The sequence below is a fragment of the Sesamum indicum genome, unplaced genomic scaffold, assembly GCF_000512975.1.
Source record: "Sesamum indicum cultivar Zhongzhi No. 13 unplaced genomic scaffold, S_indicum_v1.0 scaffold00165, whole genome shotgun sequence".
Taxonomy (NCBI): domain Eukaryota; kingdom Viridiplantae; phylum Streptophyta; class Magnoliopsida; order Lamiales; family Pedaliaceae; genus Sesamum; species Sesamum indicum.
In genome coordinates, this window is record NW_011628069.1 from 52,165 (window position 1) to 77,455 (window position 25,291).

The window sequence follows — 25,291 nt, forward strand, 5'->3', positions numbered from 1 at the left end:
CGCCAGCCAGCTCTTCGGCTTGGAACATTGACCCATCATCATTAAATTGTCCAATAATGTATTATGTTGACCGCAAATCCAACTTGGGCATCAAGCACCGAGACGATGTTAATGGTGTGTTCATTAATTAATTTCGTACCCAATTTGATCGAAATTTAGTACATCAAAATTGCCTGTTGAATGTCAAATCAAAATTTTTGATTTGATTTTATAAAATACAAAACAAGAAAAAAATAATCTAAAAAAATTTCTATATTCACTGTATTTATATATATAAACAAAGAAAGATGGTTGATTTTATACTTTAATCAATACTTAAAATCGAAATTGAATTAAATCTTAAAATTTTAAAATAAACTTGTATCAGAATCAAATTCAATATTCAATACGTATTGAAATTTCACTTGGTTTGAATTCAATGTGCGAACTGAATTATGCACATCCCTAATTGTTAAACTTAATGCTACTACATGCCTGAAAGGTTTGGACCAAATTGGTGACTGGACTTCCACAATGCTAACATAAGGATATGGGTAGCGTTGGGGGCGGCTTTCATTACAATTTTGTGCCGTATCTCACTATCATATTGTACATAATAAACTATTTTCTTTACATTAAAATCCTTTTAAATAACTATTACTTAATGAGAATCCACCATACAAAAACGTTTATGGCTGCTACAGCTGTGGTGTCCACTAATTTAAGCATTACGCTAGTGTAGGTGCCTATCCCCGCCCACAACAAATATGTTTATAGTTGTTTTCCTCTAAAATTTATATCTTAATGAAAATTTATAATATTTACTGATATAAAAAAAATGTACGCAAAATTTCATATTTATGATCAATTGACTTACTACTGTTTATTGTATATTAAATAAATATTTAATGAGCAAATTATTTTTACAATTTCACACGTTAATTCATATAAAATGATACATCTTCATTCTTATAAATGTAAATTAATGAAAATATTTATTTGACTTATAATAAATTTATAAATCATTGAGTGTTTTATTTAATTTAATATTCTATTTAATATCAACAAAATAATATTAAAGATATTAATTATAATATTTTAAATTACAAGGGATCTTTATGTAATTATCTCTTGATTTGTTTGTCGCTAATAATTGATTATTGAAAAAGACTTAAGTGTAGTCCTAAATTTTAATTCGAGCTGATAACCGGTGCAGCCGTCCACAGAGAATAATAAGTTCCTTATAAATTGGGGCAGGCCGTTAGTGGTCTTCTATCTGTACCCGCATTTCTCCTCACCGCCGGCGGGGAAAAAACGTCGACGTATTCAGAAATGGAAGTTCTTCGCTTTGTCCCTGCGCGATCACTCCCCCTTCACGCCAAATTTTCCACCAAGGATGCCGTCAGCACATCCTCCAATGCCGTTAAGTGCTCCCGCCTAAAGCCGTTGATCTATGCCACTCTGTCTAATCCGGGGGCGGAGATTTTACCCTCGGCCGAAAAGATTCCTAGGGTTCCGCCGTTGAATGGCCCGATTCCTTCCACGCCGTCGGCGCCTCTGTTGAGAGTTTCTCCAAGTTCTCTCCAGTGCGACAGCGGGTATATGTTGCCGAATGAGAATCTGGGTAGAACTGTTGTTAACGACGGTACGCTGAATGCAATGGAGTATTTGACGAATATACTGGCGTCAAGGGTGTATGATGTGGCGTATGAGTCGCCGTTGCAGCTGGCGACGAAGCTTTCCGAGAGGTGGGGGGTCAATGTTTGGCTCAAGAGAGAGGATCTTCAGCCTGTATGTATTTCATTGATGCGCGCGTCTGTATGTGTGTCTTACCAGTTTATGTGTCTCTTTGCGTAGGTAATATATGCATGCTTGTGTGCGTTAATTGCCTGGATGAGCAGTTTGAAATCGTCAACAAACCCTGGATTTTGGTTCCAATTTTCAGCTAAGTTTGGAATAGTTTATTAAACTTATAAAGATCTTTAGTTTCTGGCATTATGTGTATGAAGCAATGTCTTCTTTTATTATCATTGTGATTCTTTCAGTATTAGTTATCTGCTAATCTTGCAACCGGCATGGTTCAAAAGATGCAGCTTGCTCGTGTTCATGTATTGTTCTGTAACTTATAAGGCTTTGGGTATATTTTGAACTCCAATTGATTCCGAAATTTGAGGAAGTCTAGCACCTCAACCAAGATTAAGTCTATTGCAGGAGAGCATTTCTAATATCCTGTCCATTGATACTTAGCAGATTGACTTCTCTGTGACTGAGGTTTTGGATTGAAAAACAGTAAAATGTTAAGATATCCTGACCATCTGCTTTGCAGGTCTTCTCATTCAAGCTTCGAGGTGCTTATAATATGATGGCAAAACTTCCAAAGGAACAGTTGAAAAGAGGAGTAATTTGTTCATCAGCAGAAAATCATGCTCAAGGTGTGGCATTGTCTGCACAGAGGTTGGGGTGCAATGCTGTGATTGCTATGCCTGTTACTACACCAGAAATTAAGGTTATTACTTGTTTAATCATATGTTTATGTTTTTCTTAATTTTCCACAATCAGTTTATTACGTTTTGTGAAGCTCTTTTGCTTGGTACTGGTAGTGGAGATCGGTTGAAAGACTGGGGGCAACAGTTGTACTTGTAGGGGACTCATATGATGAAGCCCAAGCTTATGCCAAAAAGAGAGCTGAAGAGGAGGGCCGCACATTTATACCTCCTTTTGATCACCCTGATGTAATCATAGGGCAGGGAACTGTTGGAATGGAGATTGTGAAACAGACGAAAGGCCCAATAGAAGCAATATTTGTGCCTGTTGGTGGTGGTGGGCTTATAGCTGGTATTGCTGCCTATGTCAAAAGGGTTTCTCCGGAGGTAAAAATTATTGGAGTTGAACCATTCGATGCAAATGCAATGGCATTATCACTTTACCATGACCAGCGAGTTATGCTGGATCAAGTGGGCGGTTTTGCTGATGGAGTAGCAGTAAAAGTGGTTGGTGAAGAGCCTTTCCGTCTTTGCCGGGAACTGATCGATGGTATAGTTCTTGTTGGCCGTGATGCTATTTGCGCATCAATAAAGGTTAGCTGCCTTTTTTATTTTTCTTTTCATATCTTATTGATGCCTTCTTGTAACCAGATCCCTTATCGGTCAGAAGCAGATCCCTTATTCTGGCACCGATGATGCTTATTTGGCAGTTTAAGCTAATCAAGAGAAAATAAAGAAATTGATCCGAAACTCTATTTGACCCCTCCTTCACTCATATCAACAGCAAATTCCTGATTCACTTCGTGCTTCTAAGAAAAGTGAGGCATAGTGTGAGTGATATCTTTATTTCTTCGAGGAGGCTGTCGCTTGAACTGAAACCGTGTAGTGAGGAACTACTACTTAGAATGATTCTTATTGATTTCTAGCACCAACTCCTTTTACAAACTCTTATTAGAAAATGTTTGGCCGAGGAATGAGGAAGCTAACCTCGAATTCTCTGATGTAAATTTTGTTCATAATTATTACTCTTATTATCTCCATGACAATTTTCAGAGGCTGGTCTGTAGTCCTACTATCGAGATTCAATTTTACCAACCAACTAACTTGGCTGTTTTTATATGATTGATGCTTGGATATATTTTCTCATCGAATTTGAGACTTACTTCTTACTATTAAGTTACCATGGTACAGGACATGTTTGAGGAGAAAAGGAGCATTTTAGAACCAGCAGGTGCTCTTGCCCTGGCTGGTGCGGAAGCTTACTGCAAGTACTATGGACTGAAGGGTGCAAATGTAGTAGCAGTGACTAGTGGAGCTAACATGAACTTTGATAGATTGAGATTGGTAACTGAACTTGCAGATGTTGGTAGACGACGTGAAGCAGTACTTGCGACTTACATGACAGAGGAGCCTGGAAGCTTTAAACAATTCTGCGAGCTTGTCAGTTTTGTAATGCATGTTGGTTTTTTCCTTCTCAATCTTAGTGACTCTTTCCAAGTTTAAGTACTTGCTATTATTTGTTGCAGGTGGGGCCTATGAATATCACTGAATTCAAATACAGATATAATTCAGATAAAGAAAAAGCTTTAGTATTATACAGGCAAGTGATGATTCATGTAATTCATTCATTTTCCCAAAGAACAAAATATGTTCATTTACATATTCTTTTGCTTTCATCAACAGTGTTGGCCTTCATACAGAATTAGAACTTGAAGGAATGGTCAAGAGAATGAAATCAGCTCAACTACAGACTATTAATCTTACAGAAAATGACTTGGTCAAAGATCATTTGCGACATTTGGTAGGGACTTTTTTCATTTTTCTAAATGGAAATTGACTTCTAATACTTGTTTGTGCTCGTGGAGCGATTTGTTTCATCTGTCTGATGTATTTTTATGAATTTTTGAGGCTTTGAGAAGGATGAGCTATGAACATAGGTACTATTGATCTTCATTTTTTTTTTTGGCTTTTTCACGTAAGCTTGACACGTTAGTTAAGATTAAACCAAACATGCTTGTGTACTCTCTGTTCAGTGTTACTCTCTTGATGCATGTTTTAGCTAAATGAATGGTGTTGTATTAAATCCATATCCAAATGTGACTCTCAATAAAATTTGAACCATGCTGGTAAGTATTTGCTGATTGGATTAAGATTGATGCTGTTTCAATTTTGGTTTACAAGTATATACAAGGTGACAGTTGTAGGAAAGCTTGCACTCCACATGTACAGTAAATTGTCTATGGAAGAGTGGCCTTGCACTGTGCCCATGGCACTGCTCATCAACAAATTTAATTTGGAAACTCTGGTTTTCAGGTCAGCTTGTCGCCCACAAGTGAAGATGACAAGCATGGATTCAGTTTGTTTACTTGATCAAACTTGAAAAAGCTAGAAAAAATACATGTGAACTATCTCTTAACAACTGGGTTCATATACAACTGTAAATACATAGTTGTCTCTTTTTTTAGCATAGATGGTTCTGTAATTTGTTTCAAGACAGTGGTGCTATTGCCTACCATCCCTCTTGGAGGATTGGTGGGTCTGAGATGCATTCTGTTTCAAGAAAATGATTGTAGAATAATGTTCACAGTAAACAATATCCTAAACTAAGTGTCCAAGATGTACGACTTCTTCAGTAAATTTTTCATGAACATCCTAGTTTAGCAACTTGCTAGATGTTGGAGTTCGCCTGAGATGGTACATAATCTACTTAAGCAATTTTCTGACCAAATCAGTAAGCTGGTTTGGGCATGGATCAATCTATTGCTGTAAAATTCATGGAATTGAAAAGATAAGTGAACACTATGATTATACCAGGATATGAAAATAGATGACTGAAGAGGTGTTTCCATTTTGATTTTATATAATGGTAGTACTCATAATGATAGTAAAGAATAAGCGGTTAAGAGTGATTTATTTATTACTAATACAGTCATGGTTTATTATCGAATGCAAGTATTGATGCTCACCCTCCAGTTGATGGAGGCACATGATGCCTTATTTCATGCGAAATAGCAAAATGCATATATGTTTCCTGCATATTAGCGAGTATTTAAATTCTCTGTTTATAAAGACTTTTGACTGCATAACCTGATGATTTTTCTTTTGGGATGTTTAAGATCTTATCAATCAGAAAGGCTATTCTGTTTAAAGCAGTCTCAAAATCCAAGTACAAATATGTCTTTGGCCAGACGTATTATAGAAAATTTACAGACTGATAAGTCAACAATTGATGGAGAATGTTCATATAGATATTCCTTAAAAGAGATTTTGTATAGGTCACTTTGTTGGAATTCAATTTTTTCTCTTATGTAAAAATGATGGAATATAGATTGCTTAGAGTGAAACCATGTTCCCATTATATTAAGATAATAATGATTTAATTTGGAAACAACTATTTTTATTCTTGAAGCATTAATGGTTAGTAGCTTTATTTGTGAGTTGAATTATTCCTGAATAAGTTTGACAAAAAGTAATTCTAATAAATGGAATGGTATACCAATGGAAGTTTTGAGAATGGACAAGATTATAGTTTGCAGTCACCCAAAGCAAAGGTGGACAAATGTCAATCTTGATGCAGCATGTGATGTAGAATATATTTTTCATATTAGGAAATAACCAATTAATCTTGTTTGTTGCTATGAACTTGTGTTGAATTTTTTGTTCCTGTCAAATTAATTTTGTGTTTTAAATCTTAGATTCTACTCCAGGAATGAAACAGGGTACTTAAATTTTACTATATAGTCCCTCTCGTTAATATGTGTTATGAATAAAGCAACACAGGATTAAGCTTGCTGTAATGTCAGTCTGTCTCTTGGTTGAGAAGGTATTCTCAATGGTTGACTTGAAAAGTCTGTATGTATTAGTTTGCAATACACTTTACAGATTTTGTACTTGATGTATTTGCTGATTTTTATCCATTTCAGATGGGTGGAAGATCCTATGTCAAAGACGAGCTGCTGTGCCGTTTCGTTTTTCCTGAGAGGCCAGGTGCTTTGATGAAATTCTTGGATGCTTTGAGTCCACGTTGGAATATAAGTTTGTTCCATTACCGTGGGCAGGTCGTGATCTCCGAAACTTGTCTATGCATATCTTCTTATTCTTTATGTACACAAAATTTACCTTTTCAATGTATCAATAGGGAGAAACTGGTGCAAATGTGTTGGTGGGTATCCAAGTAGCTCAACATGAGATGGACGAGTTCCGGGATCGTGCGAATAGTCTTGGGTATGAGTATGAACTGGAATCCAGTAATGAAGCATTCCAGCTTTTAATGCGATGATGGAGTCTACAATCAGAACAGACTCATTGATGATTGATTTATCAGTTGAAGCTTTTTTATACCATCTTCCCAAGTGGATCGGGTGGTATGAGTTTTTGGTTTGTCCTTGACCCTTTCTTGTCTTCTCTGTGATTTTACAACTTCCAACTTCCATCTGTTGTGAATTAATCTAAAGGATTTGCTTCACAGCCAGTTGTTTTCTGTAACATAGTCCTTTTAAAGTGTGGGATATAAAATAGAAGTTTTAACATTCAGGTTAGAATTATACTTCTGAATCATGGACATATATCAGGTTGAATCTGCTGCTTGTATAATAGTAATTTGGAGATGGGATCTCTGCATTCCAGCAGCAGCCCAATTGAGCAACCACCACTTTCCAAGTATAGTTTGATTTTGCACCTTTTACGTTTGAAAGAGTTGAAATAAGCCTAATCTCGCATGAGCAAGCCCCACTCATCTTATTTCAAATTTGTTTCTTATGAACACTTGAATTGCCAGGGCTCTCTTGAGAAGCGTTGCCTAAACCTACAGATAGGTACAAGGCTTACGGAGGGTGTCTTCAAAGTGCACACTGGGTAGGGCGATCCAAGACTCGCACGAATCAGCTTGAAATAAACTCGGTCCAAAACCGGCTTAATAGGATTCTTGGCTGGTCTTGCATCTTAAAATGGCCTAATTAGATCCATTTTTAAATTCAGGCTTGGCATTTTAACCAGTCCAATTGAGGCCTGGTTCAAGTGCGGACCAAGCTCATATCAGGGTCAGTTGGGCCTGTTTTACCTTTGGGTATCTTTTGAATAATTATATAGATTCATAAGTATTTTATAAAATAAATAATAAATTAAGTCAAACAAATATTTACAATAAAAAATTAATAACTTAAAAAAAAATAGTTAAATTAGGTAGGAACTTAAATAATTATTTGACCAACAAACTTACAATAATAAACTTAGGTAATATCAAATCAAAAAGAACTTAAGATAAACTTTGAAAAGAATAAACAAAGAGTATCAATGAATTAGTATAGTAGAACTTTAGAAAATCTACTAGTCAATTTGGAAAAATAAAATAAAAATTACATGTTATGTATTACTAAAAAAAATAAAAATTAGACTAATTGGAGACCCACTAGCCTGGACCAGGCCCCATTGGATTAGGTTAATTCTAGGTACTGATATTTGGAATTGGCCAGTCCGGTCCAATCGGGCCTAGATTGGACCAGCTTGTTTTTTATTTAACTAATTCAAGCCTAGGCAGGGCTGAACCAGTCCAGCCCAGACCATCCCAGCCTGCTGTGCATCTTGAGGGTGTCCGTTAGAGATAATATAAGGCTTCTTTTCCTTTGTGATACTGTCTTCATCTTCCCACTTGGGGTGGATCAGGCCCTTTCAGAAACTTCGAGAATGCTCCTCTCCTAGGACGACATCATATAGTCTGGCTAGCTCATTCTATATGAGCTCTCGTGGGATCGGGCTGCTGGGCCTTCTTGGGCCAGTCAACGTGTCCACCTGGCCCGTTTAACAACTCACTAGGATAGAATATCTTCCCATTTATCTGTTTGTCAAATTATAACATATTCTTCTGAAATTTATAATAATTATAATTTAAGTCTTTCATTATTTGAATAATTAAAAAAAATTGTCAAACCCAGAAAGACATTTGTAATTTTCAAAAAATAAAAGAATATATACAATTATAACAAATCTCAGAAAATTCATTATAATTTACCCTTGTTTATAGAAAGAAGGGGTTTCATATTCAAGTTAGTTATCAACTGTACAATACTGATCTTGCAACAGTTGGAAAATAATAATTCCAGATTTGGTGGCATGATTACATGCCGTATATGTGGGGAAACAACATGGTTTTGCTGATTGAGAGCTATATAACATGCGTAATCATGTAGAGAGCATAGAAAGCCTGAAACTTTTCTTTTCCTTTTTGTCTCGAGGTTGATAAGCGTGCAATTCATGCTGTGTCACACTCTCATCCATCACCCACCCATTTTGCCGCAGCTAATAATCAGGAAAACAAACAGAGACAAATCCTACACGAAACATGTTCATGTCACGCGAATTTTGCTCTGCAGATCCCCCAAAGTCCTCTAACCTTGAATGAGTTCAAAACAGACATCTACATTCTTGAAAATGACAAATTTGAAGTCACTTTATTGAAGGAGACGCCTAACTAAGCTGTTCACAGTTTGTTGCATTTTGACCTTTACTGATCCATAAATTTCCCTTCCCATTCTTTACAATTCAGGAGGACCAGCAACACTAGTAAAAAAAATGGGGTTGAGAAGATGCATATCAGCTGCATTTCTTGTTTTCATGGTGTCATCAGTAGTAGTAGTAGTTGGGGATCCTCTAGTTCCTGCGCTACTACTCTTCGGGGACTCTGTGGTTGATGTTGGAAACAACAACAATTTGCAAACGTTAGTCAAAGCAAACTTCCTTCCTTATGGAAGAGACTTCGTCACCCATAAACCTACAGGAAGGTTCTGCAATGGAAAGCTGGCCACAGACTTCACTGGTAAGTAATTTACACACACACACACACACAGAGTACTGGTGCCTCCAATACGCAGCATCACCTATTTAATTCATTTGTATTTATGTATCCACAGCTGAGTACCTTGGATTCACTTCATATCAACCTGCGTACCTTAGCCAAGAAGCCAGAGGGAGAAATATACTTACTGGGGTCAACTTCGCCTCTGCTGCATCTGGGTACTATGAACCCACAGGACAGCTATATGTAAGGACTTGATCATATAAATATATATATAGATGTTTAAGACGCACACATAGACCACTAACTTGAATTTGTATGTGCAGCGGGCTTTGACATTGGCACAGCAGTTAGAATATTACAGGGATTGGCAGAGAAAAGTGGTGAGTATGGTAGGAAGAGCGAAAGCTAATGCTATATTCTCAGGAGGGATCCATCTCATAAGTGCAGGGACCAGTGATTTCATTCAGAATTACTACATCAATCCATTACTCAAAGTTTACTCCCTAGATCAGTTCTCAGACATTCTCATGAGATCCTACTCTACCTTAATCCAGGTAAAACCTGCTATACTTGGTATTGGCAGCCATATGACTGACATTGCTAAAATATAATACCGACATATGTGTTTGCATATCCTTTTCCTTTTCAAACACAGTAAATCAGTAAAAGAAAACTTGATCAAGTGACAATGCTCAGAAACTTTGTAAAGATTTTAAAAGGCCACATAGATAATGGTCGTAGCATTTTCAAAATTCACTAGTCTACAGTCGCGAAAAATGTGTAGCATAAAGCATCTGAAGAACTTCAGCGGGAAAAGACAAAATATACACATCGTTATTTTAATTTTCTATTAGTACGTACAAATGAAAACAAGTTTTTACAAGGAAACGTGATTAAAGATAAGTAAAATGCACTGTTGTTAACTATATATTTGGTTCCATGACAAACACAGAGTACACCTAGCTCCAAGCTAAAAAATGATTTACAAAGTCATATAAGATGTTAGTATGATACTTACAACACAGTTTCTTTCAGCAGTATATTGACATTAGCAATCATGCATCTTTCACAGAATCTATACAGTCTAGGAGCGAGGAGAATTGGAGTTACATCTCTGCCACCAACTGGATGCTTGCCAGCAGCCATTACTTTATTTGGTTCAGGAAGCAACCAGTGCGTTGCAAGGATGAACCAAGATGCTGTTTCATTTAACAATAAATTGAACACCACATCCCAATATTTGAAGACCAAGCATCCTGGACTGAAACTTGTGGTTTTTGATATCTACCAACCTCTGCTGGATATGATTGCAAAGCCGAGCGATAGTGGTATGTCAAAAATTTACAAGATCCCAAGATGACTAAAGACTCCTACATGAGCATATGACAATTTTGTCAGCTAAAATCATACCATCCAAAGAAAGTATCTAACAAAGAGGAAACATGATGCGAATTCACACCAAATGCACCAAAAGAAGTTTCTGCTTCACATCCTTTACTTTTAATTGTCATCCAAATGTATCTTACGAGTTTTATACTAATCTCCAGGATTCTTCGAATCAAGAAGAGCTTGTTGTGGGACAGGTATAATTGAGACATCATTTCTCTGCAATACAAGGTCAGTGGGGACATGCTCAAATGCCACAGAGTATGTTTTCTGGGATGGATTCCACCCGTCTGAAGCTGCTAATGAAAAGTTGGCCCAAGATCTACTTGAACAGGGATTTGATCTCATCTCCTAGTGCCCACATGCAGTATCAGCAATCACCTAGTTCCACTTCAATCATCCGCTGATATATTATATGCTCTTAGAGCTTTTAAGGTGGTACTGATAGTTTCATTTCCTGAAGTTGGTTAATGTATTAAGCTATTAGACAGTCTAAGCTTTGTAAAGTAGACTAAGATATCCAACCTCAAAATCTGCTGTTTATATGAGTTATAAGTTAAAGAAAGAGAGCACCACATCATGCAAACTAGTAACTAGTAAGTCTCAGGTGTCACGAGTTCAGTCCCTTGAGTTCAATTCCAACAAAATAGTCTGATATCAAGATTCTCTCACAGTGAGGATTACTTGTAAACTTCTTAATGAATGGACAAAATACCAGGAACGCAGTTAGAGAGGATGACAACCTAAGGGTATGGGGAACACAACAAGCATTGCATCTAATTTCTGTATAGTTGGGAAAAAATTGTGTGATGCTCAGATTGATTATATTTCAGCATCCCGTCCACCCATTATGAAGAAGCGGTATCAATGAATCCACAATGCAACAAGATAGCATCAATAGGACCTACTTTTAAGAGTGAAATTGAATGCTAAGAGCTGAAGGGCACTACATTGTGTAATTCTCCAACCCAAATTTACATAACCATCGAAAAAATTCATTGTTTCAAAGACGATATAATATAACAACACTTAAAGCAATATACAACACAAAATCAACATTAAATAGACACCAACCTTATCATCGGATTCATTGTCACAAGCTACTAAGAAAGTTCAAATCCGGCATTCGAGTTGATGGCATATAGAAGTTTTGCTCTCAAAGTGCTCGCACGTTTGTATGTTGGAAGCTGTATCCATTACATGAACCAAAAGATCAAAAGCAATATCCATTAATGATTTGACAAAGTAATAGAAGCATTCTCGTTAGATGATGAAAATATAGCTAGATCACCAGAAGATCCCACAACCTTAAGAATGAACCATTATATGCCCATACAAACAGTACCTTCAGAGTATTATAACATGTAGAAGCTGATGGAAGTCGATCCACATCCTGTCCTCCAAATGAAGCCCAAAGAGGAGCATCACAGGCCACCTACTTAATCACAAGTTCTTGAGTCAGATACATGTACATTGCATTCTTGTTGCTTTCAATATCTTGGATGTCCTTCAGAGTTTTAGGCCACGTATGTACTCTACATTTTGGTTTCTGGTGGGAGTAAATAATTTTCCTTGATAATTGTTCTCTTATCTTTTCTTAAGCCAATTAACTGATATGTTGAAAAATCAATAACGCTTACCCACTTACCAATTTAAAATTATCAATACCCCATTTTTATATGTTCGATTATGATTTTTGAATCAGAAAATGCACCAACAAGAGTAATTCATGAAAAATGCTTCTAAAAGAGCGACCCAAACACTAGGTGGACCCTAATGAAAGGCCAAAAATGCCTAAGAACAGATTGCCAAGTCTAGCTAAACCAAATCCTCCAAATCACATGAGGTCTTTCATTTATAAACTAATTGCTATCAAGCAAGATACATTGATTTCGAATCTGGATCATAGAGATACTTTTATCTATCTTGGTGAGATATGCCCCATCTATTTTATAGATGGGTAAAGTTTCTTAAATAAAGTATAAAAAATATAACTCACTCAGAACGCTTTTTGAAAGATTGTGGTCTAAATTTTAAATAGGACAAGTCAAATAACATATATATTTCGTTTACTCATCCAGTCATATACCTGTGTTACATAAAATAACACTAAATGGGTCTAAATTTTTATTATTCATCACTCATACTTATAGGCCCGGATATGACCAAAAAATTGTCTGATTAGATTCGAAAAGACTTCCTAATTCTAATCACTCCAATGTTTTAATACATGAAAAGGCAATTAATAAAAGTTTGATGGCCCTGAATAAATCTGTGAACCCAGGTAGAATTCCCATCATTATGAAACATTAAACAAATGAACTGAAGTTGACAAATACCTTATGTATAGTAAAAGCTGGATGAAGATGTTTGAACCCAAGCAAAGGTGCTCTAGAACAGCTGGTCACAAACTTGAGAAGCATACAGCGCTCTCTTGGCTCAAATCCTGCAAATACCTATGAACAAACAAACCAAATTATAACCTAAAAGCTACAGATGAACAATTTCAGCATAACTGGTATCATGGAAAAAGAAGATACAGAATACAGATATATAGCAATCAATTTATACAACCAATTCCTGCAATTAAACAGACATATCTATGTAGTTGTAGTCCACTTTGGTTTTCGACAGATAAGCAAGCTCGAATTAATGCCATAAAAACTAGTAGCCCAACGAGCAATGCTCAAAAATGAAAATTCCAACTATAAGAAAATATGTAAAATCATCTCATCACACAGAGAGTCTCCAAGTTTGATGGTCCAAGAAAATCAGACTCATTGTACTACAAAGAACACCATACAACCACCAAATTGTAGGAACTTCAATATGAGGAAGAGCAAAATCAATTTGTTGCAGTAAAGCCGCATAATCCTCTAAGAAAGTGTTGTACGCTACCACCAGAATGCCCCGAGCTGAGGGCTATGCTAGAGAACTGATGTGATCGTACCGTGAGAATGCATTTCTCATCTTCCTCTTGTTTCTTACAGCTCTTGCTCATTGTTTTTCTATGAGCTTTGTAATGAAATTGAGATAATCAAACTAAAGTAGTTTGTTGGTTCTTAAAGAGTAAGTTCGAGTTTCGGACAACTTGAGCAGCTATAATCTCCCAACCATTTGGGTTTACAAGCCGAAAGCAACCATGCTTAAACAGGTGTGCTACTTTTCCATGGGGTTTCTTCTTGTAGCTGAAAAATAGGACTTAGGTGCTAAGAAGTATCCTTCAGTAACTTTGTGCTCTAGCTCAAACTCAACCAAAGAGCATGAAGCAGTTGACTAGATGTAGAACACTGCTGGCCTGAGAGCATCTCCCCACGAAACATGGCAAAATTTCTCTACATTCTTTTGGGTTCTCTGAGTAGGTTGAGTAAGAGCAGAGGTGTAGCTTAACAGATTTTGAAGAAAAGAGCAGTTAACACAGCAGCCTCGGCCTACCTGAACAAGGCAGCTTTGTATATAGTAGAATTGGGAGTGCAGGAGAATGAACTCAAAGAAATTTCAGTTTGCAGAAAAGAAAATCAAAAGCCCTCAGACTTGTCCAATCAATAATAGAATTGCTTTAAAAACAAAATGGTAATGGATTGTGCAGCTTGAATGCTAGCATTATAAGTTTCATTCAGCCATAAATATGGGAACCAATTAGTAAACAGGTACTTAAAGTGCTATCAGGTGCATGTACCTCCCAAAATAGTTTAATGGTTCGACTCCCTTCACTGTAACCCCCAGTATATTGTGTGTTTTTCCTCAAATCCTCAACATCAATGTCATGATCCCCACCCGAAAGTAACTGCAAACAAAAACATAGATCAGCATGAAGTGAAAGTCCAGACTAACTAGAACTTAGTATAATACAAAAGTCAAGGGCATAAAATGCATGCACAAGTTAATTTGATGGACCGTGATTATGATATAGAGTAATCATGTGCAACAATGATTAATATTATTGCCAATTGAAGTTACAAGAGTCTTTGTAAAATGGAGACCTTGTATAAAAGACCGGTATCTGTTATAAAAAAGAAACATTTTTCTTGACTTAGCACCTCAAAGTGCTATGCAAACTTTGTCCACTAAAACCATTTTCGATGAGTAAAGACCGTATTCCACTAAAACCTCTTTGGGTATGTAAAGACCATATTCAACATAAGTGATAAACCATTTTGTATTATAAGTATAATCTGTAGAAAGATGGTCAACTTGGAAAATTTACAATAATTATCCAATATCTACTTCTTCAAATACATATATGAGTGCTAGCCTTCCTAGAACTATATGATGTGAGCTCTCCCAACAGATCCAAAAAACTAAATACAGTACACTTGCAGCCCTATACATAGACAAAATAAGTAACTAAACGTTAATGCGTCAGAGGAAGATACCTGATTAAACTCACTTGCATTAAATAACTTCAACCAAGAAGGGGATATTAAATCCGTCAGCCCTCGATAAAATGCATTTGAGAAAGGAAGTATCTGCAATTCAATGTGATAAGGTAATAAGCAATTACAAGCATGCCAACTTCATCCAGACATGAATGCCCATCAATACCTGTCGGTTAAGTTTATAATCTGCCATTGCATGAACATATTGCAATTTGTTCTCATTCGTCACAGAGATATCCTTGCCTCCTGGTTTGAGTTCAACAACATGTCGTTTTCCAAGTGATTCTTCAGTAACGGTGAAATCCAAGGAAAGATCCTCAACATCACCATCATAATGCTGCATGTGCAATTTGTTGATATCAGAAAATTTCAAACATAATTACGCAACCTCATTTGTAACAGAATTGCTCAAGAAGATATATGATGAATCCAAACCACCAAAACTCTAAGACAGAAACTCAGACATCAATGGAAAACCATGCTACTTTTAACAGTTTAAAAAAGAAAGATGATGACAAGCAAATCACATGTCCAACATGCAAAGCCATAGTTCACGCAAAGTGTATGGTCTGAATTGTCATTCTATTGCAAAATGTCACCTCTTTTGCACCAGGGATTAACCCAAAATGCAAATAGTAAACAGCCAAATTATTTCTTGGACATCTATATATACTTCAAACCAGAGTCCTATCACCAAAATCTGCCGCAACTGACATCACAGGATCAGTTAGCTTTCTCTGTCTGCAGCACCAGTTCTCAACCTTAACAACCAATATTTAATCCCTTTTCTGACAGACTACTTGCCAATGAATGAAGTTTCTGCATGGAACACCACCATCACCTTCATACTCTGCTATGCCAACTTCTCTCTGCCATGCAAAGCAATCTAAAAGCCCCCCTCCCTCTCCTCCCTTGTAATTAAATATGATGGTAGTATGAAACCACAAACCATGAACGCCATGAAAAACTAAAATCTAATTCTAGCCCATCGAAATGCTCATGCCCTTTGTAGGGATTGGGCCAAACTCCTATCCTTATGAAGATGGGAAGGCACTAGCCAAATGGCCTATGATATATGAGCAGGAACCAATAAAGATTCAAAATTCTATTTAATGGTCAGTGAAGATGGTAAACTGCAGATGGGCTTTGTATCTAAGAGAAAAAAAGTAGAAGAGGAGAGATCAAGACTGCTTGTTGCATGTCAGTTCCATGCTATAAAGCACTCCACAAGAAGAAACAAAATTGAGATGACACGCTAAACACCAGGGAACTGTATATTTTCACAAATTCCAATGGTTTCATAAAGCATTCACCTTAACATACATGAGATTCCTGTAAAGCTCAGGATCAAGAGTGGAGAGTTCATCCAGAAAGCTATAGCGTCCCAACAACTTTTGCACGAAAACTTGTGAAAAATAGAAGTCAAGCAATATTCCTTCATATAGAGCTTTACCAACTATTCTTCCGAGAAACTCAATCATCTGGATCCCATTATCCAAAAATCTTGCAGTTGTATTTGGAATTAAAAGCCTGTCAGAAGTTGAGGTCTGACAGAACAGCCCATACCTGAGTAACATACAGTGCAGTCATATCAGAAAACAAGAAGGATGAATTAAAAAAATTTCATGAGCACAGGAGAACTTACTCCGCTGAAAACGCTAATTTTGAGAGGTCAGTTAAGAATTCCTTGGACAATCCACCATAGTCAAGACCAGCCTCCGGAAGGCCAGATTCACTAACAAAGGACACATGGATGGCAGATTTCAACCGTGAACCAAGTGAATTCAGTTGTTGTAGTCCATCTTCAAAAATATGACCGCGACGAATAACTACCTCAATTGATCGCACACCAGGTCCAGTCCCTTCACCAGCCAATCTTCTTGACACTTTGTCCATGCTGATGAATTCTCTGAACATTTTTACTCTGAAAAATTCAGGAGTATTTCAGATTATTCTTTGAAATCATAAAGCAAATGCGAAAATAAGTTGGCTTAAGAGTCTATGAGAAAAAGTGAAAAATTAAAAGAATTTCACTGGTATGTCCAAGCATGTGCTATAAGAACATGAAACTACTCAACATGGAGCTGGAAGTAATCCCAAAGTAAATGTAAGTCAAAGGAAAAGAATACCATTTCATAGAGGCTGGAGGGGCTTTTACAATCACAGATAAATTACTTACTATAATCCCAAGGGAAGAGAGATATTCGATTATAAATGTGCAGAAACCAGATATCTCAAGTTTCGCTCCTATGAATTTACATAGGTTGGTAGCTTTGGCTTGTTGCTTAAATTCTAGAAAAGTGGAAAGCAGTATGAAGTTTCAGATTTCTTACTTCCAAGCGATATATAAAAGAGAGTTTCTAGGAAAACTAATTGGAAAGCAACTCCACCATAGAACTTATAGCTATTAGCAAAGTCGAGACAGAAATAGTACTACGACTATCAACAATGAATTCTGATCTTGTTGTGTTGAACTTACCTTTCTTCGAATGGAAATACATGTGGCATAGTAGTAATGACGGAACCCATGCTTGAGGAGGCAGTTCCACCTGCACCTGAGGAAACTTCATGAGTCCTGGCAGCCACAGCAATTGGCATCCTATTATTGTTACCAGGTGAAAGCCACAAAGAAGGATGACAAAATTTGCTCCTGCAATCTCTTTCATACAATAAATGCAGGCACCGAACTGCAGAATCCACAATAGCTCTGTGCCGAGGACTAACTCCCCGGGGTAAGGAATTATATACAAGAGTATTCACCATTGATGCAATTTTCCGCTGCTGCTCCAACGTGAATGGGACCTAATCAATTAAATTTATGTTAATAAATCATTACCACCATGTATAAGTTCAAGTTTAATTCACTATCACTATGTAGATGTACTAAGTGAAGAATTTAATAGAACCTGCTTTTCATAAAACTCTATATCATCCAGAATCAGCAACAGATGTGAATAGGTGGAGCAAAAGAGAAGGAGCAGACAAGCTATGTCCTCCGATATGCCTTCAGGACCCCGCCTTAGGGCCTCAATGTCCCACTTATCTGAAGGATCTTCCTCAGTTTGGCTAAAGTTGGAATGGCAATTGACTGAGTCCACAAAAACATTCTCTGTTGGTGCCTTTCCGGTAATTTTTTGCAACACATTGGCCCATTTATAGCCTGTGTCTTTACTAAATCTCTTTTGCCTTCCATCAGAAACACCATCACTTATATCTCCTGGGATATTATTTGCATAAAGTGATTTTGCATTGGCAATATGCTTCTGTCGTTGAAAGAGAGATTTTTCTAGTTCTCCCCACAAACTGACAAGAAATCCAGGGGTGAACGAGAGCATGTTGAGGACAGGCAAAGATTTGAGCAAAGGATTCAAAGTTGAAAATAGTTGAAGCATGTATGAATAATAATAAGCTACGTCAAGCAATCTGCACTTCCATGAATCCTGTTGATTGCTTGATGGAAGATTATCAGCGCCACTTCCAGAAGCATCTATTTCAAAAGCTAAGAGTTTCTTAAGATGCCACTGTTGACAGACAGGTCTAAAAAGGTCCATATATGACAGGTTTGAGAATCCACAAGTGGTTTCATCCATGTGAAAAACAGATTCAGCAGATGTATCATTATCAGCTTGGAGTTCTTCAGTATTCCTAGTCATCCGTCCAAAGTTTTCAAGTGAAGCCAATAGCTTATCCGCAAGTAAAATAACAACATGGAGATAGGACGCATAGTCTAGGCCTTCAGTAAACTTCCCCAAATCCAGTGAACTCATATAACTCCCTGTCGCAAGGCACACAGTGTTAGCAAGAGCCCAACCAACATGTGGCATCTTTCTGGAGGTTATGTCCAGCTGATCCATCTCAGAAATTTCCTTCAAAATCTTCTCTTTTGCGATCTGTCATCACCTGCCATGGTTTGATCAGCCCCCTAGTGCTTTAATATAGGAAAGCTATAAGTTCCATAAAATTGAACAATCATTTTGTATTACAAATATTTTAAAGAATGAACTACATAACTTAGAATAAACAAATTCAAAAAGTTCCAGAACATGTTGTTCAGTTACTAGAGCAATAAATCAATCCCTTGACCAAGCTAAAAATGCTTTCAATGTTTTCAGTGGTTATTAATGCAGGAGTTTTTACGTGGTTTACCAACTCTTACCAGTAAAGTCCTGAGGCATGGTGATAACACTGATTTGTGTCTCAAAGCAGGTACAAGTATTGCAGGCAAGCGTTGAGGAAGCCAAGGTATCGTGAGTAGTGAGACACAATACTGCTCCACAGCACACTCCAACATGCCATTATCATTTGTGTCCATGTTTGTTAAGTGGAATGGTCGCAAAGATAAAGTTATAGCACTGGCAACTATCAAGAATCTATCATCTGTCTGACAAAAGACCGTCTCTTGACAAGAAACAGGAGCTTCCAATTTACAAATGAATTTCCTGATGCAATTATACAACCCACTTCTTTTACTCCCAATAAACTGCACTAGATTTTTCACTGCAGTATTTGCATCTTCACGGGCATCATCAGCAATGCAATTCCAACTTTTTGGATCAGTTAAGAGAACTGATAAACGCATTGCAGTTGATGTGAGCACAACATCTTGAACCCTTTGAGTGGAGTAGTCAAACACAGATAAAATAAACAAGCAAACAGAAATCAGCTTTTTTGATTGATGAAACCATATCTGTCTCTCTTCAATGCTACCAGTTGCCAACAAGCAAAAGCTCTGATGTACATCTGCAAGTCAAAGGTATAAGTACATCAGAACCATTTATATTTTATCACCAAAAAAAAGAAACAAAAAACCAAGAAGCTAACTAGAATCTGTCCATGTATTATCATAAGTTAGAAAGATATAAAGGTCTGCCAAAAAAAAAAACGAAGGATTTCCTATATTGAGCTGATATATGTCTAAGTACTTAATCCAACAATTCAATTCTTATAGCGACCTAAATTGCATTTCTGCCCCCTAGCACTTTCTCAAGTATATAAAGGAAGGAAACACACTCAGGTTTTATATACTCATGCAGCTACTGATATATATGATCTCCTAACAGCCCTCGCATACGGCCTGCTCTAGCTGTGATACCGTGTCGTCACTTGTAAAAGACCAACATTCTTCAATTCAATAACAATCCACGTTTTGAAAACGTTGAGCAAATCATGTTAACATACTGAAGTTCTAGAATGAACAATAGAAGTGATAGTATTTCCTAATCCTAACTAAAATGTGGAGTAAGGGGAGAAGGAAAGAGGAATATTTAATTGGGGTACCAACTAATGAAGCCCGAATCTCATACAGAAATATGCAAACACTTAGTTGTCTAATATTTTCTAAGAAAACCCCACAAGGCAAAAATCCATATATTTTTGTTCTTTGCTCGCCTTATCTTTTTCTTGTCAATTTTAAAATCTTAACAGGGCACATAAATCTCTAAGTTCTTTTACTTTCACTTTTTCTTATGCAACCTTTTCCTTATTGATTTCCATCCAAACTGAGCGCAGTCCAATATGCGGACAGTTAAATAACATCTTTTTCTTCTAGCGTCCCCCTTTGAACGATCTGTTTTGTAACAATGATCAGATTAGAAACCACAAGACTTCAATCATTATGCATGTCATTGCCTCCCCTATGCATTCTCAATAATCATACATAACCTTGAATTTACACAACAGAAACTCAATATTCAATCAATGATGTACCTTTCGGAGTTATGCCCTCCAAAAGAATTCTGAAGCAATTTATCATACAATCCCTATCTCTGGCACCAATTTTCCCGCATCGAACTGATAAATAGTTAATAAAGAAAAGAAAGGGTCTCAAAATTTCCCTCGATATCTGCATTCTGGTGAGCGGACCAGCCCGATTATTCATCATTATTTCCCACTCCTGCCGGAGCTGCAACGCCACCGACTTCGTCTCATGATGCCTCCTCCAGACCCTCTGTGAGCACGTCAACATTCTTACATTAGCAATTCCGTATTAGGTTTTCTAACTCACAAGATCAAATTTTTTAACCTGAATTAGCAACGCGGCGGCGCTTGCTCGCCTGGTATAATTCCGGAGCTCCCTTTCTTGATTAACCCTCTCCAGAAGGGCATCCCTCGTAATCTCCTTGGCGCTTGCTCCCCGCAGCGACACCTGATCATGAATTCAAACCCGTAATTCGTCATGCAGCCGACGATTGATCACAAAAAAAAGACACAATTTCTACATGAAGCCCGAGAATTTAAGTATGAAAAAGAGTAAGAGAAGGCAGGGACGGACCTGGTGTTTACGAGACTCATTCATGGTTCTCCGTGACCAAAACGGAGAGATCCAAACGAGGCCTTTAAGGTTCTAGTTCTTGAGATTCTTGATGAGTTTTTCTTCAATAATTTCGTGCATATTTGATCAAAACGTCTCTTTTCTCTTTGAAGTACAGAACAATGACGATGATGTGCCGGTCCGCGAATTCTCCTCGGTTCTCTTCTTTCTAGCCGGCCGGCTTTTCCTTTTTTACTGATCAGAATCGAAATTGATTCTCCAACTGAACTTAATCTTCCATAAATTTATGTTCATCAAAATAAAGTGTATTCATTATTTAATATTTTATAAATTATATTATATATTTAAATCATGTTCTTATTTTCTTTTTGGCGCCCCAAATAAAATTACTCCTCTTAAAAAATTCATTTTTTTATTTTTAAAACTATAATTAAAGCGACGATAATGCACTAATATATCCTTCATCCAAATTGATCAGTTCCGTAATAATTTAATATGTATATAATGGTATCATAGTATATAATTCCACAATTTAAATTAGTATAAAACGTGTTGATTAAATTTACGTTACATTCAATATTTTTGTATACGGAGTGCATAGTAATTGCCATCTTCAAAATTAGAGTGTGTATCAATCATGTATATTCCAAACGTATTTAACATAGTATTAGTGTGTAGCATCTATAAGACCAATTCGAGTGTGTCTTAGTTTCAGCTCGCATGAAGTTAATTGACTGTATCATGAACTAGTGTTAGAATGCTCGTCAGTGGACAATGGATTGGAGGAGCAGTGAACAGATTCATGCTTCCGTCTGGGTTAGCATTTGAGGTTGAAGAAGCAGAAGAACTAATCACAGCACAGCTTAGTAGACCGGCAATCGTAACATACGGTACATCCATCGTATGATTAAGGAAACCCATCTCACAAATTGTATGAACTATGCTTGAATGTAATAACTCTCAACATATGTATTAATTTACAGTATAATCAGTGGGAATTGGCCTCAACATCCTTAACTATAATGTCAGTGTTAGTTTTCGTAGGTATCATGGAGCTGAACATTCATTCGTCTGAGCCAAATAGAATGTAGTATCATGTGGAAGACATCATACCTTTTAGGAGGGAAATTAACCTCAAAATGCCTCCTTACTTCAACACCTATCCTCTGCATCTCTATGTACCGTTCTTCCGGTATAGCCTTCAAGACATTCTTCAACTCGGGAATTTGACTCACCCGAATGTCAACTGAGAACTTACTCCAATCCAAAACATCATCGAATGGCTTAGCATAATGGTCCTTGAGCAGAACTGGGACGCATCCTGTGTAAAGGGCTTCGACCGTTCTCGGGCTAGCTACCTCCCAGCCGCTAGGACAAATGCAATATTTACTCTTCCTGAACATGCCGTAGTACGACATGTTCCTTGGAAGGTACTCATGGATTTGGACTTCTGGATCTTTGTCCTTCCATTGGTCCATGAGGATTTGTCTAATGTATCCATGAACACCTCCTGAGTAGAATACTAAGACAGAACGAGTGGATGGAGGCGGCCCGCCAATCAAGCCGTCCATCTTTCCACCGGGAAGATATATCTCTGGCATCGACACATCCACAGAGGGCTTGAAACCTTCTGAGGTGTTTGCGTTGCACAGGACTCTAATCGAGTTCTTGAATAAGAGAGGAACGCCTTTGGAGATCTTCGGAGCCTGTGACATTTCAGGTACTCAAAATTTAGACCATTAACTGCGTAGAAAAGGATCAAAACCAGATTACACGCACATCAGTCTGAAAAGCAGCAAAAACAATAAAGCTTACCCAATCATGACAAGCAAGCATGAAATGATCATGTCCAAGGGTTCGATTCCAGTAAGGATACTTGGTGGAAATAAGATTGACATAGTCTCTGGCTATGTTCTGCAAGGGGCTCCACGCACGATTATGGATCACGTATGCGTAATTGGCTATCGACTGTGCACTTATTGGGACGAAGAAAACATGGGCCTTTCCAGGATCTCTGGTCCGGAAATTGCTGATCTCAATATGATGAATGAGAATCCCCTCGATCCCAAGAATCCCCAGGCTTTTACTGTAATGGAAAAGAGGCGGGTCTCCGTCCTCGTAGACGTAGATCCTAAACAGTTTCTCCATTTCCAAGTAGCTCCTACATTACATAAATCATAGTCAGTCCTTCTCATAACCTGATCATTAGTCTTAATCTTCATCTGTAGAGCTACATCTCAGACAATTTTGCATTTCCAATTCTAAGTTAGGACATTATTGAAGAAGATCACCTGTGGAAGGCATTGGGGTTCCTATACATTGGACCACTAGGGACGTAATCAGGGTCATATGATGTCTGATTGCTGCGCTGAGCTTCTTGAATTCTTGCTCGAGCTCTTGCTAGACTAGCCTCAGCCCTCTCTAAATCACTGTAATTTTTCTCCACAATCTGAACCAGACAATCACATCATAGTTCTTAGCCATTTCCCTTTACTAAGTTAAGGTGATTTCTTGTCCAACTTCCATTCTCAACTTAAACAATAAACAAAGAATAATGTAACATAAAAAGAGTTGAACTTCATCTAACATTCATCAACCATGATAATTTTGTCTGTGCAGCAAAAGCAGAAAGAGAATAAGGGGTGGCGTTACAGGTACCTGATCCTCCATCGTCGCAGCGGCGGTGGGTGGCGGCGGCGCCCACGAAGTCAGCTCCCTATCCTTGGCTGAAACAGGAGGAGGAGCACCAGAATCAGGCCATGAATAAGTTGTGGAAGGCTTCTGGTTGAGTATAAGCACAAGCGCAGACGCCAAAATCAATGGAATTACTACAAAATACACAAGTTTTGAAGAAGAAGATGGTAATGAATCCGCCATTTTCTTTTCTTTCTCTTGTTCTGGCTATCTCCAAGCTTGAGTTGCTTTTGCATTGGAAATAAGTGATTAAGCATATTTAATATTATTAAATAAAATAGTAAATTTGATAGTATTTTCAATTATTATTTTATGAATAAAATGTAAAAGTTAGTTGATACAAAATTACTAATATTATATATCAATTTAATTTAAAAATGAAAAAAAATCAAAATTGTGATATGAGGGTAATCGTTGTCGTTGTACAAAGATCTACGCCCTCAACTCATTTTTATGAAGAGCTCTGACCATTCCGTTCATTTCAAGTTGTTTTTTATTTGGGATCAATATTTCCAAAATTCTTATATGTATGGTTCACCATAACCATTCCATCATTTTTTTTTTTTGGTAATTTGTATGAAATCGTACTATTATGGAAAATTTATAATAACCGTCTTTCATGCCCTAAATACAATTTTTATCAACTTTATAGTTTTGTCCAATCTTAAATACAATATTTTATAATGTATCGTATTTAAGAATCGAAAGACTATTATAGAAACCTTCTCAACGTGATTTTAACTGATTATTATCTTATAGGTCCACATTTAATAAGATTTGAAGCGTATCTTGCTTGTTCAACAGATAGGATAATCCACATTTATCACTTAAACATGAAAAATTCTTATCTGGACCCAACTCAACCAATTCCCATCACAAGTCAATTCATTTGTCATGTGATTAATATACAGTTTAAAGAAATGAGTTAATCACAAAATAAGTTTATCACACTTACTCTGTAATTGGATTGATTTGATCGAACGAATTCTGGATAAGAATTTTCAAACATTAACCTCGATAAAAAGTTGTAATAAATAATAAATTAAATAAAACATTTGTCTTAAACAATCATAAAACAGCCGTTTAATCTACACGTGCGCACGTGAGGTATTTTGGGGGATAGTGTGAAGTGATTTCTTGAATTCTCTTTCCCGGAAACTCGCATGATTTGTGTAATATGTAGTATGAAGTAGCTAGCATGCGGCAACTTCAAGTTACATATGAATCGTTTCGAGGTTTATGACACCGAGAAGCCCACCACTTGGCTGTTTCTGGATTGTAGATCCCCATGGAGTTGCAACTTGGT

At 37.1% G+C, this 25,291-nt stretch overlaps 4 protein-coding genes across 7 annotated transcripts; 2 read left to right on the forward strand and 2 right to left on the reverse strand.

Moving 5' to 3' along the window:
* The first annotated feature begins 1,198 nt into the window (after positions 1–1,198).
* Positions 1,199–7,107, forward strand: LOC105179515 (threonine dehydratase biosynthetic, chloroplastic-like). 2 transcript variants are annotated; one of them, XM_011103166.2, is made up of 8 exons: positions 1,201–1,770; positions 2,306–2,485; positions 2,580–3,056; positions 3,654–3,902; positions 3,989–4,062; positions 4,146–4,263; positions 6,386–6,520; positions 6,601–7,107. In XM_011103166.2, exons 1-8 carry the CDS (start codon positions 1,312–1,314, stop codon positions 6,739–6,741), a joined length of 1,833 nt encoding a protein of 610 aa, XP_011101468.1. In that variant the 5' UTR covers positions 1,201–1,311; the 3' UTR covers positions 6,742–7,107. The 2 variants fall into 2 exon arrangements, with proteins under 2 accessions (XP_020547012.1, XP_011101468.1); XM_020691353.1 differs by lacking the exons at positions 6,386–6,520; positions 6,601–7,107 and adding an exon at positions 4,776–5,126 and having other exon boundaries at positions 1,199–1,770.
* Positions 7,108–8,680: 1,573 nt separating this feature from the next.
* On the forward strand, positions 8,681–11,383 carry LOC105179518 (GDSL esterase/lipase At5g03820). The gene is made up of 5 exons (XM_011103168.2): positions 8,681–9,273; positions 9,368–9,498; positions 9,579–9,809; positions 10,328–10,583; positions 10,803–11,383. The coding sequence occupies exons 1-5, from the start codon at positions 9,030–9,032 to the stop codon at positions 10,994–10,996; spliced, it is 1,056 nt and encodes a 351-aa protein (XP_011101470.1). The 5' UTR covers positions 8,681–9,029; the 3' UTR covers positions 10,997–11,383.
* Positions 10,537–21,540, reverse strand: LOC105179516 (E3 ubiquitin-protein ligase UPL7). 3 transcript variants are annotated; one of them, XM_011103167.2, is made up of 15 exons: positions 21,292–21,540; positions 21,043–21,165; positions 20,727–20,967; positions 19,177–19,760; positions 17,927–18,910; positions 17,500–17,822; positions 16,666–16,944; positions 16,334–16,586; positions 15,187–15,357; positions 15,018–15,110; positions 14,321–14,428; positions 12,981–13,097; positions 11,987–12,076; positions 11,716–11,828; positions 10,537–10,625 (listed from the first exon to the last, which is right to left on the reverse strand). In XM_011103167.2, the coding sequence occupies exons 1-14, from the start codon at positions 21,313–21,315 to the stop codon at positions 11,745–11,747; spliced, it is 3,474 nt and encodes a 1,157-aa protein (XP_011101469.1). In that variant the 5' UTR covers positions 21,316–21,540; the 3' UTR covers positions 10,537–10,625; positions 11,716–11,744. The 3 variants fall into 3 exon arrangements, 1 of the variants encoding a protein (XP_011101469.1); XR_002286350.1 differs by lacking the exons at positions 10,537–10,625; positions 11,716–11,828; positions 11,987–12,076 and having other exon boundaries at positions 15,032–15,110; XR_849300.2 differs by lacking the exons at positions 10,537–10,625; positions 11,716–11,828; positions 11,987–12,076; positions 12,981–13,097; positions 14,321–14,428 and having other exon boundaries at positions 15,032–15,110; positions 16,344–16,586.
* Positions 21,541–22,169: 629 nt separating this feature from the next.
* LOC105179545 (probable glycosyltransferase At5g03795) lies at positions 22,170–24,187 on the reverse strand. The gene is made up of 4 exons (XM_011103195.2): positions 23,950–24,187; positions 23,583–23,740; positions 23,107–23,452; positions 22,170–22,997 (listed from the first exon to the last, which is right to left on the reverse strand). The coding sequence occupies exons 1-4, from the start codon at positions 24,166–24,168 to the stop codon at positions 22,323–22,325; spliced, it is 1,398 nt and encodes a 465-aa protein (XP_011101497.1). The 5' UTR covers positions 24,169–24,187; the 3' UTR covers positions 22,170–22,322.
* Between the last annotated feature and the right edge of the window lie 1,104 nt (positions 24,188–25,291).

Excerpts from the sequence above, each read along its gene's own strand:
- LOC105179515 (XM_011103166.2), top strand. The coding sequence starts at position 1,312 with ATGGAAGTTCTTCGCTTTGTCCCTGCGCGATCACTCCCCCTTCACGCC. Across the intron at positions 1,771-2,305 it reads AGAGAGAGGATCTTCAGCCT|GTCTTCTCATTCAAGCTTCG; the intron begins GTATGTATTTCA and ends TCTGCTTTGCAG. Across the intron at positions 6,521-6,600 it reads TGTTCCATTACCGTGGGCAG|GGAGAAACTGGTGCAAATGT; the intron begins GTCGTGATCTCC and ends ATGTATCAATAG.
- LOC105179518 (XM_011103168.2), top strand. The coding sequence starts at position 9,030 with ATGGGGTTGAGAAGATGCATATCAGCTGCATTTCTTGTTTTCATGGTG. Across the intron at positions 9,499-9,578 it reads AACCCACAGGACAGCTATAT|CGGGCTTTGACATTGGCACA; the intron begins GTAAGGACTTGA and ends TTGTATGTGCAG. Across the intron at positions 9,810-10,327 it reads CCTACTCTACCTTAATCCAG|AATCTATACAGTCTAGGAGC; the intron begins GTAAAACCTGCT and ends CATCTTTCACAG.
- LOC105179516 (XM_011103167.2), bottom strand. The coding sequence starts at position 21,315 with ATGAATGAGTCTCGTAAACACCAG. Across the intron at positions 20,968-21,042 it reads CCGCCGCGTTGCTAATTCAG|AGGGTCTGGAGGAGGCATCA; the intron begins GTTAAAAAATTT and ends ACGTGCTCACAG. Across the intron at positions 15,358-16,333 it reads GGAATCTCATGTATGTTAAG|CATTATGATGGTGATGTTGA; the intron begins GTGAATGCTTTA and ends TTGCACATGCAG.
- LOC105179545 (XM_011103195.2), bottom strand. The coding sequence starts at position 24,168 with ATGGCGGATTCATTACCATCTTCTTCTTCAAAACTTGTGTATTTTGTA. Across the intron at positions 23,453-23,582 it reads AACCCCAATGCCTTCCACAG|GAGCTACTTGGAAATGGAGA; the intron begins GTGATCTTCTTC and ends TATGTAATGTAG. Across the intron at positions 22,998-23,106 it reads TGCTTGCTTGTCATGATTGG|GCTCCGAAGATCTCCAAAGG; the intron begins GTAAGCTTTATT and ends GAAATGTCACAG.